Source organism: Sander lucioperca, chromosome 14 (genome assembly GCF_008315115.2).
Source record: "Sander lucioperca isolate FBNREF2018 chromosome 14, SLUC_FBN_1.2, whole genome shotgun sequence".
Lineage (NCBI taxonomy): Eukaryota > Metazoa > Chordata > Actinopteri > Perciformes > Percidae > Sander > Sander lucioperca.
Genome location: NC_050186.1, coordinates 14,048,479 through 14,062,888, shown reverse-complemented (window position 1 = coordinate 14,062,888; position 14,410 = coordinate 14,048,479). Strand labels below are relative to the sequence as shown.

The following is a 14,410-nucleotide window of genomic DNA, read 5'->3' as shown; positions in this document are numbered from 1 at the left end:
ATCCAACATTTTTCGAACGGGTCGAAGCACTCCCACAGATATTAAATCAGGTTATTTTATTGGATGTAATTTGGAGGAGAAATCAAAGCCAATTACAGGAATGAGGAGGAATGAACTTGTGGATGTGAGAGGGTGGAGGAAGGGGTGCAGGGGGGGGGGGGGGTGTCTCAGGCTAAAGCTGACATACCTCAAGCTTCAGCTCTGATTGGTCCTCGTTTGGAGAAGCTCATGGGTTCATTCCGTTGTTAAGCGCCTCCCCATTTTTCTAAACTACATTATAATGCAACGAACCTCCCTTTTAACCACAAACCGAATTTGCTTTCATTTAGGCTATATATATTTCTTAAATAGGTTAAAGTCATAGAGATTTTTTTTTGTGGGAATAGCACTTCGCCCTGGAGCGGTGCGCAATGCTATCTCATGCCGACCTCCTGGATGCTCGCCTCGGTGAGTTATCATCACCAAACTCCGGTCTTCAACTCTACTGTAAGCTGGAGCCACTTCTAATCTTAAATCAAGCTCTGAAAATTGTCAATTTGCTTCTTATATTATCTTAATGTGACTGAAGTGAACTAAACTCGCTTAATTCATTGGAAAAGTAATTATTATTATTATATTACTGCGTAATTTGATTTAACAATTTCCTAAGATATCGGCGTGATCGAATTGCATTAAGAGTATTTAAGGAGCAGATTGTAATGTGCATGCTGCATGTTTAGTTGTCTCTCTCAAAGAGCTGCACTCATTGCTTGTTTTTTTTGTTTTTTTAATTTCTGCATCTCTGTATTAAATTTCCACTGGATATAGTTTAATGCATGTGCATCGTTTTCTACTGCAGCAAAAAACAATGCTTCTAATTTCTGTCTTTTGCATGTAAAGTATTTCCCTGTGTGCAGTATTTGCTTAACCATGTCCCCTTTTTCCTCCTAGCGCAAGTGTTTACTGTAGCCTACAAATGTCTGTGTCTGTGTCTGCAGGGATGAAGGATGCCGCGGCAGAGCTTCTGGGCCACAGGGAGGCTTTGAAGTGCAGGCTCGGCGGAGGGGGACCTGACCCGGGACACTCCGGGGAGCTCGGCCCGGGCCCGGACGGCGTGGAAGGAGCCACGATGCTCCCGGGCGATGATATCAGCAGCGGCGGAGGATCCAACGCGGTGCAGGTCAACAGCAAAGAGCAAGAGAAGCAGCAACAACAACAGCAGAACAACAACAACAGCAGCAGCAGCAGCAGCAACAACTCCAGCCAGTCTGGAGGGGGGCAGCAGAGCCAGAAACAGAAGCGGCACCGGACCCGCTTCACCCCGGCGCAGCTCAACGAGCTGGAGAGGAGCTTCGCCAAAACGCACTACCCAGACATCTTCATGCGGGAGGAGCTGGCTCTGAGGATCGGCTTGACGGAGTCCAGAGTGCAGGTAGAGTGGCTGGAGCTATACACATTGAATTAACAGTGGATGAAATGAATCAAAGGTCGACACAATTCAGAAGCATCAGAGACAAAATCACAGTGACGCATGTGCCGTTTGACATTTTAATATGTTAAGATAAATAAAGCAGCATCACATATAGACTGTGACAGTTGAGGACAGAGTAAATCCGAATTTAAATCAATTAAAAAAAAATCTCCAACTCAAAAATAAAGACACATTAAAAAGAAATCTGCTAATAGCCACGATACTGTATAGTAAATATCCTACACATTAAATCTTTCCTGACAGCAGCCTTTTATTCCTTATTTTGTTTCTGAAAAATCTACGTATTGTGTTCACTTTTTGAGCATTTTAATTTTATTTTTTTTACTGTAAAAACTTTTTTTTTACTGTATTCAAATGACTTTGCACATTCGAAATGCTCCCTCGATAATGTCTTATCAATAGCCTATTGAAAGTAAAATCGCCATTTATTTTAACATGAATGTAGAAAAATAAATGTTCTCATTTCAGCCGTCGGAGTTAAGATTTTATTATTCGAAAAACTAAAAGTAAGTTTTAATTTGAATAAGCTGGAAGGACCTCTGCTATTTATTGAAGTTATAGTCTACACAAAAGAAACAACGAAAGACGTTTCTTATTTTTCGTGTCCAGTTAACAGTTTCTGTTACACTGAAATAATAATCTACAACAGGAAACGCAACAGTTAACGTTCTATTATATATTCCATATCTTTACCTCACAATGTATTTTGTATATATATAAAAAATAAAAAAACTAACGCATCTGAAAACAATTATTATTTTTGGTCATTATATGATGTCATGGTATTTTTAATAACACACAGGCGTTCAGGTGTGTAACGAGTAAGTAACGGGTAACGAGCTGTCATGTTGAAGCCTCGTTATGTGCATGGTGTGTGTGTGTGTGCGTGTGTGTGTGTGTGTGTGTGTGTGTGTTGAGTGCCTTGCCTAAGTGCAGTGACTTTGTCTGGACTTGAGATTCAAACCTATACGACCCTGTGGATTAAACACGTTCTTTACACACACACACACACACACACACACACACACACACACACACACACACACACACACACACACACACACACACACCGTGCACATAACGAGGCTTCAACATGACAGCTCGTTACTTTCGTTACAACAAATCCTGTTATCATCCTCTCACTTCAGAGATTTGAAATGTGAGACCTATTATACACCCTGATAACAATAACGCGCATTTGTGTATTCTATTTTATTGAACTAAAGGTCTCGTTGCAGCAGTTTGTTTTCCAGAACTGTGTTGTTATTTCTAGTGACTATAATCTCTAAATTCTGCCTGACTCAGAATTGGCCCACGTGTCCATCATGTCCATCTCATTCTCATGTAATTAACCTGCATGGAACCAAATGATGATTGCAGCTTCATTACACTCGTTTAATCGCCTTCAGATTAAAAACTGACATTTAACAGACCTGAATCTACTGTGAAAGCTAGACAAAAACCCGGTGTATTTATTATGCTGAACTCCTCAGTAATGCCCTCAGTCACTTCCAGTCTGCACACATAAAATATCAGCCACATTAGGAAGTATGGCGCCAACGCCTTATTAACTACACCAATGGGAAATGCACTTGGGTCGCTCACATGTGAAATAATACCCCTATAATCATTATTATTATTGCATGGGTCAATTCAGTTTCTATGGCCTACCATTTCCATAAAATAAGAATTAGTGAAATGACGCTCATCTGCTGCGATGGTGGTGAAATAAAGAAGCAGTTCCAGAGTCAGCCTGTCACTGCTCTCTACGTCTTCATGCCGGACGCGCTGAGAGTGCATTCTGTCTTTTTTTTTTTTAAAACGGAATGAGAAATTGCATTTTCTTTCCTTTGAAGTGTAATGCATTTCAGGCCGGATTTCACGGCTGGCTACGCGGGGGGAAGAGAGTGAGATTGTCCCGTTCTTATTACTGCGCCTCCACTTTCTCAAGCAAATCTTCACATTAATCATAGACGCCCGAGCTCCAACCAGAGGCTCAAGGACTCCCGGAATAAAGTCTGTTTGTCACAGCAATTACATTATCTCTATATATTATCGGAGTGCAATGGCTCCTCCCAAAGCCGTAAAAAAATCATTTGGGGCCAAATTATGTTATTAAAAATGTTATGTTTTGCACCAAAATAAAACTGGCATAGGCCTAAATAATAATAATAAAAAACATAATTTCTGCATCTCTGAAAAATCTAGATAGGCAAATTACACATGAAAATATTAATGGGAATGCCAATTTATTTAAGGCAAAATGAGGGAAAATAGTTCCCTAATTTCTAAAATGTTGGCACTATTTGGCATACAAAATAACAGTTTACTAGAACCCGTATTGAAATGTAACCCCTGTAAGACCATGTGTCCACGTTTCTTGCACGTTTTTCAATGTTACGGATCGAGATAGAATAATCAAAATAAAATATAACCATCTGTTATTTATTTATTTGTATTAATTGGAGACGTTTACGCATAACTGTGAACAATGTAGCCTATATGGATGCCTCGTTGTTATAACATGATAAGACCCTGAAAAACAAACGCATAAATCCGTGTTTTTCTGCAACAGATTTATTGTTGGTGGTTCGTATTATTATCATGATGATCACATACTGATGTCATAACCTTTTTATGTGCGCTCACAGCTCTGATAACATGACCTGGCCATGCACCGGCAGCCATTACATCCGCTCCTCCTAACTCATCTCATCTCTGTCTGCAGGTCTGGTTTCAGAACCGACGCGCCAAGTGGAAGAAGCGCAAGAAGACCACCAATGTCTTCCGGGCTCCGGGGACTCTGTTGCCGACGCACCACGGCCTGTCTCAGTTCCCGTCCGCCGCGGCAGCAGCAGCGGCCATGGGCGACAGCCTGTGCTCCTTCCACGCCAACGACACCCGCTGGGCCACGGCAGGGATGCCCGGCGTGTCTCAACTGCAGCTACCGCCTTCTCTGGGCCGCCAGCAGGCCATGGCGCAGTCCCTGTCTCAGTGTAGCCTCGGCGCCGGGCCGCCGCCCAACTCCATGGGTCTATCCAACATGTCAAACGGCTCCGGGCTTCAGTCACACCTCTACCAGCCCACTTTCCCCGGGATGGTACCCGCGTCCCTGTCTGGCCCGACCAACGTGACCCACTCGCCTCAGCTGTGTAGTTCCCCGGACAGTGAAGTCTGGAGAGGGACAAGCATCGCCTCGCTGCGCCGCAAAGCGCTGGAGCACACAGTATCCATGAGTTTCACCTAGGAACGAGGGGCCACAGTGAAGAGCTTTTCTTTCACTCACACAGATATCTTCTGCATTTAGTTCTTATTCATCCAATCCATCCAAACGGTGCACCGGGAGAAATACAACCAGGATACTCGAAATCGCAGAGCGCATCTGGCTTTTAATTTCCTCCCAAATCACAAACAAAAGGGAACACTGAAGCTATTTATCCGGCCTGTTGGCCTTTATCAAACGTCGGACTGGTTCTGTTTTAAGCTTATAATTTATTATTTCGCATGTAGCCTATGGCAACTATTTATTTCTCTATTTAAATGAACTTATTTGTTCTGTATTTATTTATTTATTTGGCACCTTTATTGTTGCAGGGCTTTCAGTGACATTTGCTTGGTGACTGACGGTTTTTCAAGACAAATTCTGTGGATACTTTGAAATACAAAAACTAGGTTGCAGATCCCTTTTCCACCTGCTGCACAGCATGCACCTCCGAGGGGCCAAAAGGATGCACAGTGGACGTGCAGAAACAAGACACCTGGAGGTTTAAAAGAACATGAGAACACGAACGATTCACCTGAAGAGAGAAGGGAAGTGATGTGACAGGAATCAGGACATCACGGAGGACGACTTGACTGCATGTGCTGTCCAATTAAGACAAAAAATAAACAAAGGGAAATACTATAAATTAAGACATGGAAACTGACTTTAACTATAATCTGTTATATAGGATGTTTTGTGTAGCGGAAGCACTCTTGTTCCCATTTGGTCAGTTTGTGATAACTTTTGTTTCCAAAAGTATGTCTGTGCTTATTATCAAATTATGACTTTCTTAAATGTTTGAACCACTTTGTTTCATGGACATGTTTATATCAATTAAATGTAAATGATCAAATAAAAATCATTTTCAATTATGTCACATCCTGAATCAACCCTCCTTTCTTGAAGCAGTTTAAAGCCACCAGTGAACACTGGGCCAAAAAAACGTCCGCTTGGCATGTGCTTTTTAAATGGTTTATTCGACTTTAAAAGTACACACATTTCTTCAACCCATAAAGGAACACCTTTCTGTTTAATCGATGACATCACGTGCCAGATGAGTCACGTCAAATACAGTCAGTGACGACATGAGGATGACTTTTTCAGCAAAGATGGTGGAAGTCCATTTTAAAGCTAAAAATAAACAGCATTTAACAAAGGAAGTGACATTTTAGAAGTGAAAGTATTCTGTATTATTCTGAAGTATTAAGTAGCACATTTATGTTACTCTTCTACTTCACAACATTTCAGAAGGAAAAATACTTTTTACTTATCTGATAGCATCTACTTTGCAGATTTAAAATGTACATAGAAAACCTACAGTATGAGCAGTTTATAAAATATGCATAAAAGAAGCATTGTTAAAGATTAAACCGCCTTTAAAGTAGTCAAAATAAGCTCCAGCTCAACCAGCTACAACTTTAAAATGCTGCCGTTATAATGCATCAGTAATAATAATCCAAAACAGAACATAACAATATAGCTCTCCGACAGATTACTTTGACTATGGATATTTCAGGTACATTTGGCTGATAATACTTCTGTACTTTCCCTTATATTTTGAATACAGGACTTTTACTTGTAATGGAGTATTTTTTGTACAGTGGTACTGCTAATTTTACGTTTGTAAAGAGTCGTCCTCCATCTCAGCCTCTGGTTCCAGGGTGCCTAACTGGTCCTGGTTAAAACCGTGAAGAGAACTTCCATGTTTTGGCTCCTGAAAGCAGTTTTGCTGTGCCTGTATGGAACATAAACCAATCGCCCTGTAAAGGACCACCACTTCTTATCCACACAGAACGAAGAGACTGAGAAACTGATCATCATCCAATTATGCATTTCTTTTTTAGGTTTGACAAGAGTCTCTTCTAATAGCTGGAGTGTAACTATATAAAAATGTATGGGCAATCAAGGAGCCTCTCCACACAAAACATTCAATTCCTTAATTAGTAATTCAGCAATCAGAGGTGTCAAACTCAATCAGGACCAAACTGACAAATTAGCAGAGGACCCAAATGTGTTATTCTTCATTTCATTATCTTTTAGCTGAAACCACAAAATAATAATCTCAAATTGGCTTAATATAAAGCCTGAAACAAGAGGAGTTTTAAAATTCTTACATTACATAATCAGCTGCTTTCCGGGCCTTATGTGACACATACAGCAAACCCGTGTTTGACAAAGGTCTTGTTGACATTTCCATAGTTCATATATTAATAATAAAAACAATGACAAACAGGCTTTGTTCGTACAGTAACTGAAGGTGGATTCAAACATGAAGGCAGGGCTGTGGCATCATGTCTAAGGCTCTCTTGTTGTACAGAACTTGTGCTGCAAATGCAGATATTTTGGCTCTCAACATCATTTTAGTCAATTCTCTTGCTGAATTCTTCTTTTCAGGCCGGATCCACACAGGGTGCATAGTTTGCAAACCCCCCCAGACTACACACATACAGCCACACCTCTGCTCCAAATGCAAATCTGTCTCCTAATTTTTTGAATGTCTATCAGAATGGAAACGAAGTCAGAGACAGGTTTAGGGCTTTGGCGATTGGGGGGTGGGGAAGCACAGGGATGAAAATTTTTGCAGTCTAGCGACAGATGTGAAATAATATTACATAAATGTAATAATTTGTTTCACTATCACCCAGGTTAATTAGTTTGTGGAAATGGGTAACCTATTTCTTATTGGGTAATTTGTCACACAATGACGAGGTAGCCAATCAGTGACCCTGCTGTTGGCGGGATCATTTCTCCCAGAATGCTGTGCAGCGAGTGTGTCGTGGAAAATGTGAGAGCGAGCCAATGTTTACCTCCTATTTATTCCACACAAATAAATGAAATCAGTCAATAAACCATCCAAGGGTGAATATGGCTCTCTCTACCCTGGATTATGAATGAGAGCTCATTAATTTTCCTGTGTGTGTGTGTGTGTGTGTATGTGTGTGTGTGTGTGTGAGAGAGAGAGAGTTTGTGTGTGTGTGTGTGTGTATATGCTTGTTGTGTTTCTGTCCACATGTTTATAATTTTGTAAGATTACATAATTTCTGAATGAAATTATGTGAATTTATATTCATGATTATGCATCAGGCGACTGTTATTAATAATCAAATTAATTACATGTCCACATTATTGAGATTATTTTAACAAAATAATGATAGTTTGACATTTGTTCTGCTTTCTTGACAGAACAAATATACAGAGCAAAAATAGACATCTGTTCGATTTGAGCTTTAGATGTGCTGGTAGACACACGTTGTTACTTTTAGACAGAGCCAGGCCGTTTCCCCCCATTTCCATTCTTTATGCTAAGCTAAGCTAACCGGCTGCTGGCTCTAGCTTTATAATTAGCGTACAAACATTAGAATGCCATCGATCTTCTCATCTAACCCTTGGCAAGAAATATTTAGGCAAATAAACATATTTCCCAAAAATGTTGAGCTATTGCTCTAAAGGATTAGAGCTAAAGGAGTCTGTCTCAAATCAACAAATCCATAGTCCTTATTCTGTGCAAAAATACAACTGAAAGTTTAGCTGAAGCTAATATGAGACTTCAGCAGTCAAAATTGGTTATATCAAGTCAATATCTTCCATAGTTAAAATCTGTTTTGTACAAAATTGCTTCTTTCTGTCTTTCTGTTACCATTTTTACACCACAGCCCAGCATGAAACAGTGTTGGAGAAATGTAGTGGTAATTTAATTCTAAAAAGACTAACTTTGAGAGATACCCACGTGATTCGGCTAACTCAAAGCCTATTATTGACTTTAGCTGAACCTTAGAATGCACTTTGCACAGAACAAGGACTGTGATGTTTGCCACCCATCTCTTGTTTACATTACAGGTTAAGAATTTGCAATTACTGTACACCTGTCTACCACAAATATAGGCCTATATTACAGTTTTTTACAATCACTTTGGCACTAATTTCAGAACCTTGACGTCATTTTTCAAAACTCTAGTCACAAAACACATTTTTCAATTACTTGGATACAATACACATAAACCAAAGATCATTTGTTCATTTAACAAAGATCACCTGTTCAATATGATGAAAGTATTACTATTTCAAAAAGCAATTCACACATTACATTTCAGATGATTGTTTATTCATTCCATTACAATGATCTAACTATCAATCGATATAACTACTCAAAATGATAAGTAACTGTTGCATTACTCTTAATGCATAGTTGTATGGAAACAGACAAACAATATTCCATGTTTAGATCATGATAGTTTCAAGATAACAAGATTTATTGTCACCAATTAGTGTGGAGCATGAACCAATTAGATTACATTATCTATGGAGGTAATATTTCATCATCATTCTTTACTGTAATGTACTACTGTTTACTGTATCAGACACTGTTTCTATGCTCCCATGTACCACCTTTAAGACTATTTACAGTATTGACAGTACTGCACTGTATGCATGCAGGCCCTTGGAATTGCTTGTCCAATTCTGCCAACTCGTTACTGATGATTGAGATATATACTTTATATATATATAATATATACTGTATATATACATATACATATATACTCGTACCACATTGTTCGCCATGCCCAAAGGTTTTTTTATATATGTAGAAGTACAGTAATAACTTCTTTATTTTGCTTTTTACAGTGCAAGCAAGTTGAGGAACACTGCATTTGATGTTTTACAGTACTGTCTTTTCTTTTCCATTTTGTAGCTAATTATTTTGCTTTAATTCAAATAAACCTATGTTGTGATCGTACTGTATTGTTTTTCATCAATACATTTCAAGTTTGTCTGTAGTATTCTCTCTACTACTGCAGTACTTTTACAGGGAAGTCTTTACATCTAGTACCATAATGAAACATGTATCACCTATTTTGTACTATAATATTTAATGATTGTACGAACAATAACAGTGAAACTATGGGTAGCTTGTGGGTGGGTGATCTAAAGAACGTTTCAGTGGTATTTCACAATAAATTTGTTTTTTGAACCAATGATTGTGCAAGTGCAGTATTTCTTTAAAGATATAAATGCACAATGCAATGTTTTGAACATTGGACAGCCTGTGTTACAAGTGATGATCGTTTTGAGTTTTGTGTCTAGAGTTTTGAAAAATGACATCAAGGTCCTGAAATTAGTAGCAAAGTGATTGTAAAAAAACTGTATATCATTTAATACATGTATTTGATTGATCTTCTGCACCATTTTATGTCTTTGATTACATTTTTTCTTTTTACATATTTAATGAGAATTGTTGGAGGGAGCCTGAGATCTTCATTGCCAACGACTGCTTTTCTGTAATTGCTGTGCATATATGACAATAAATAACTTGAAACTTAATTTGGAGAAATTTAGGAAATGCTGTAGGCCTATATTCATTTTCTTGCTGAGAGCTAGATGAGAAGATTGATGCACCTCTCATGTCTGTGTGTTAATTATGATGTTAGAGCCAGCAGCCGCTTAGCCTAGCTTAGCTTAGCTTAGTTTAGCATAAAGGGAATCTCTTCAGGGCCAGTTTAAAGAGTATGGACAAATACAGCAACCAAAAACTATTTTATTGTACATATGGGCATGTAAGAACTGTTTTTAGAAAGACTTAAAAAAATTGTGAACCTATCCTTTAAGTAGCAGCTGTAACACCGACATGATCCTAACCTGCTTGCCAAAGTTCACGTGTCCTTAAATCAACCAATGAGACAAAGAGAAATTGAGATCATGTTGGGTCACACATCCCATAATTTATTGATTGAAAAAAATCTAATTCTTTGGGTTTTTTGGGGGGGGGGGGTAGAGGTACTGTATGTTGGTGGTTTCACATCCGCGTTATGAATCCAAATTCATGAGCAGTTTAATTTTATTTGACAGGCAGAGTCTAGGAGTGTCTTGGTGATTGTTATGCCAGATGGCGGCAAGAAAATTCTATTTGAAGGTTTTATATTAATTTTCGTTAAAATGGAGAGCTTCGCCGATGCCGTCTTTGCTCTCTCTGTGACGAGGCTGACTGACATCTCGCTGCTCCCTCCATTTGTCATTGTTTGAAAAGGTCTTAATTGTATTACATGCAAATGAAGAGATTTGATTTTTGCCCATTATCTATTCATAAGAGAAAATGAACAGAACATTAGTGGGTCACCGAATGAGGGAGGGAGGGAGGGAGGAATCGGGGGAAGGAGGGAGAGGGAAGGAAGAGTGAGAGACAGACAGCGATGATCAGTTAGACAGAGAGGAAAATGATACAGAGTAAAAGAGAAGTGGCAGCTTTACATTACTGAGCTGTATGTCTTCTAACTCTTGGGGTTATACAAAAACAATCCTTCCATCCACATATGTGTGTGTGTGTGTGTGTGTGTGTGTGTGTGTGTGTGTGTGTGTGTGTGTGTATGTAATAGGTCAAGGCTGATAATTAACCTATGATGACTGAAACACAGCAATTACAGTCATACGCATGTGACAAATCAAAGTGACAAGCTTGAATACACTCAGGCATCCTCCCTGGTCATCTTTAGACCATCACCCACTGGATTATGTGCCATATATATTCTAATCAGATCCACATGCACTTTGTTTTAAATAGGTCTTATGGCACAAGTATCACCATACAGGTTTAAAGGATTTTCCGTGGACAGTTTTGGTTTAACTACTTGGTTTAACTACAGCTTCGATGTCGCACGGACCGCTACAGGAAATCATTCCTACCACAGGCAATTCAACTTTTTAACACTTCATCACTGTGAGTGTGAGATAAGACTCATATACATCACAACTGCACTGAATGCACCTTGCACAACCTTGCACAACCTTGCACAATAGGTTTATCTACATCCTATCATTACTAGTGAAATAGTTGTACATTTTTACTCCCCAACTTGCACATTAAGTTTATCTATATCTATTGAAACAGTTGTACATTTTATTTCCAAATTGTATATATTTTAAATATTGCTTGTGTAGTATTCTATTATTATTTCATGTATATTGTTTCCTATTATTTAATGTTTACTCTGTATGTGTGCTGTGTGTCTGACATTTTGCTGTTGCAACACCGTTATTTCCCATTTTTTGGGATCAATAAAAATCTATCTATCTATCTATCTATCTATCTATCTATCTATCTATCTATCTATCTATCTACTTTTTACTAAAGAAAAAGTCATTATGAATCTGTTGACAGTAAGGTATGTGGATTATCTAGAACAGTGGTTCTCAAAGTGGGGTCCGGGGGACCCCATGGGTCCTTGAAGGGTTCCAGGGGGTCCCCAACAAAAAGGGGACTCATTTATTTTCATTATAATGTCATCCGTAAGTAACACAATGACATACTGTGTGACTATTTTGCTCATGGGTTTCATTCACTTTCTGTAATAAAACATCTAAAAGCAAAAATTCCATCAGGTAGGGGACCCTTGGACAAAGCCTTATCAGATGGGGGTCCATGGTCTAATTTCCTTGATGTGAAAAAGTTTGAGAACCACTGATTTAGAAAAACAGAGACAAGGGTTTAGGAAAGAGATGCTGCTGTTCAATTGTTAAATGTAATTTTTCATTTTTTGTGCACCACAGAAAAAAAAGAAAGAAAAATCAATCCACCTCCATTGTTTCAAGGTAGAGGCCAACGTCTCAGAGACAGATGTTTCAAAACCTGCAAGTATAATCTGTAAAATTAAATTGCATGGCTAAGGTGGGAGGAGAGAAATGACAGACCGTTAAAGGATAAGTTCAGACTGTTTCAAGTCTATAGTTAGCTTGAAACAAAGTGCTTGTCACAACAGTGTCTTTCCAACATTGGGATCAAGAAGGAGGGGGCTGTGTCTGAAAGATTTTCAATACTTTCCGAAACCAATGATCCGACAAGTGCGGCCACTTAACACAGAAATTGGGAAGGTGGATTCCTCTCATAAAAAAATAGTTTTTATTCTTTACACACTTACTTTCATCTCTTTGCGCGAGAAAAAAACACACCATGAATGCATTTGAGAAAGACTATCAGAAAATTTGCACTGTTATCCTCATTTGCAAGATCATTGCATCTCACCTGCTCTATGATGGGTTTGACGCCCCAACTTCATGTGTGTCCATTCTGAAGAAGTATGAACATTTTTGCCTTTTGACGTATAGTCAGATAACATGTCAGAAGAGCTTGTTTAGACTGTTTTCCTTCCCTGAATGTGTTTCCTTGCTCCAAGGAGGACAAGTTGTACTGAAAAGGCTGTAACTGTGGAAAATATCCAGTATAATTGTGTAACTCAGACTACTGAAGAGTCGTAGTTTCTACATCTCATGCTAGGAAGGTGTCTCTTCATGGCCAATATGGAACGAGGGATGATTGCAGTCAAAACTTCATAGTTTATTCATCTGTGCCACAGAGCTCTATTGTTGACAAGTCCTTTCACTTCCATTGAAAACTGTAAATATTCAATAATACACCAAATGTGTCCGCGGCTGAAAATACTCCCCAACAAAATCTCCATTTAGTTCAGTTTGAGTAAGGTTTGCTAAAAAATTACACTGCCAAGCTGCTTTAGAATTTATCTAAAAAAAAATTATCAATATTTGCCATCTGTTTTTGTACATTTCTGTGGAATAAATAGACATGGCTTGTGTCTATGGCGGGATGGCTTGTGGCTCGGAGGTAGAGTGGTCGCTCGACCACAAGATTGGCGGTTCGATCTGAGGCTCCTTGAGCCACATGTCAAAGTGTCCCTGAGCAAGACACTGAACCCTAAGTTCCTCCCTGGATGCTGTATAAAATAGCTGTCCACTGCTCCTAATACTTATGATGGGTTCATGGAGTATTACATTTCACCACACTGTGTGTATGTGATGAATTAAGAATAAAGTTTCAGTTTTTTCCCGTTTGGTTTACTTATAGGGAAAGTAGGGAAATATTGGAACATAAAAAAAGTCATACATTTTGTAAAAGAAAGCAGGAATTACGGACAAATCATTAGCTGTGGACTTATGAAGTTCCTTTCCTGCGTGTTGAGGTCTGAGTGCAGATCCCATGTGAGGCAGAGGCCACGCTAGGTAAAGCAGAACACAGCGAAAGCCTGATGAAGAGGGACAGTGAAGTGTGTTAGTCAAGAATGAGACTCTCGCTTCTACAAGACCCTTCCGTACAGTGAGGGAGGGAGCCCGTTATTGAATACCGTTGTTGGACCATTGTTAAATTACAGCTTAATTCCTTTTCCATCATCATAACCATTTGTTTTCCTTACAGGGTGTAGATAGGGGAGATCAGGCACTGTCGCTGAAGAAGAGGGAGCAGACAGACTTTTTGCTCTGCTCTGACTCTGGTCTTCAGTGCTGGGTTTTGGTGGACATCGCATCATGACTTCACCTCCTAGCTGATTCCTGCCATTGGTGAACCCTAACTCTAACTCTAACCCTAACCATAACTTGTCATGACAAAAACCGAATGACACTTACTAAAAGAAGCGTTATGTCATAAACGTTTATGACTTGTTTATAATGTTTATGACACGATCATCACAATGTCATGTCACTCTTATGTAAATACCTTCAAGTAAAGTGTAACTGCATTTTCTATGTGCTTATTTTTTAGCCATATAGCTGCAACGTTGGCCTGTTAATGGGTCAGTTGGTCCACCACTTTGGTCCTGAAATACTTCAACAACTGTCGGATGGATTACCATTAAATTTGGAGGATGAATCCTAATGACTTTGGTGATTCCCTGATT

The 14,410-nt window shown here is 39.0% G+C and overlaps 1 protein-coding gene across 2 annotated transcripts; it reads left to right on the top strand.

Moving 5' to 3' along the window:
* Window positions 1-203: 203 nt before the first annotated feature.
* On the top strand, window positions 204-5,612 carry otpa (orthopedia homeobox a). Of its 2 annotated transcripts, none has more exons than XM_031317910.2 (3): window positions 204-447; window positions 978-1,411; window positions 4,200-5,612. In XM_031317910.2, the coding sequence occupies exons 1-3, from the start codon at window positions 411-413 to the stop codon at window positions 4,716-4,718; spliced, it is 990 nt and encodes a 329-aa protein (XP_031173770.1). In that variant the 5' UTR covers window positions 204-410; the 3' UTR covers window positions 4,719-5,612. The 2 variants fall into 2 exon arrangements, with proteins under 2 accessions (XP_031173770.1, XP_031173769.1); XM_031317909.2 differs by having other exon boundaries at window positions 241-486.
* Window positions 5,613-14,410: the final 8,798 nt, after the last annotated feature.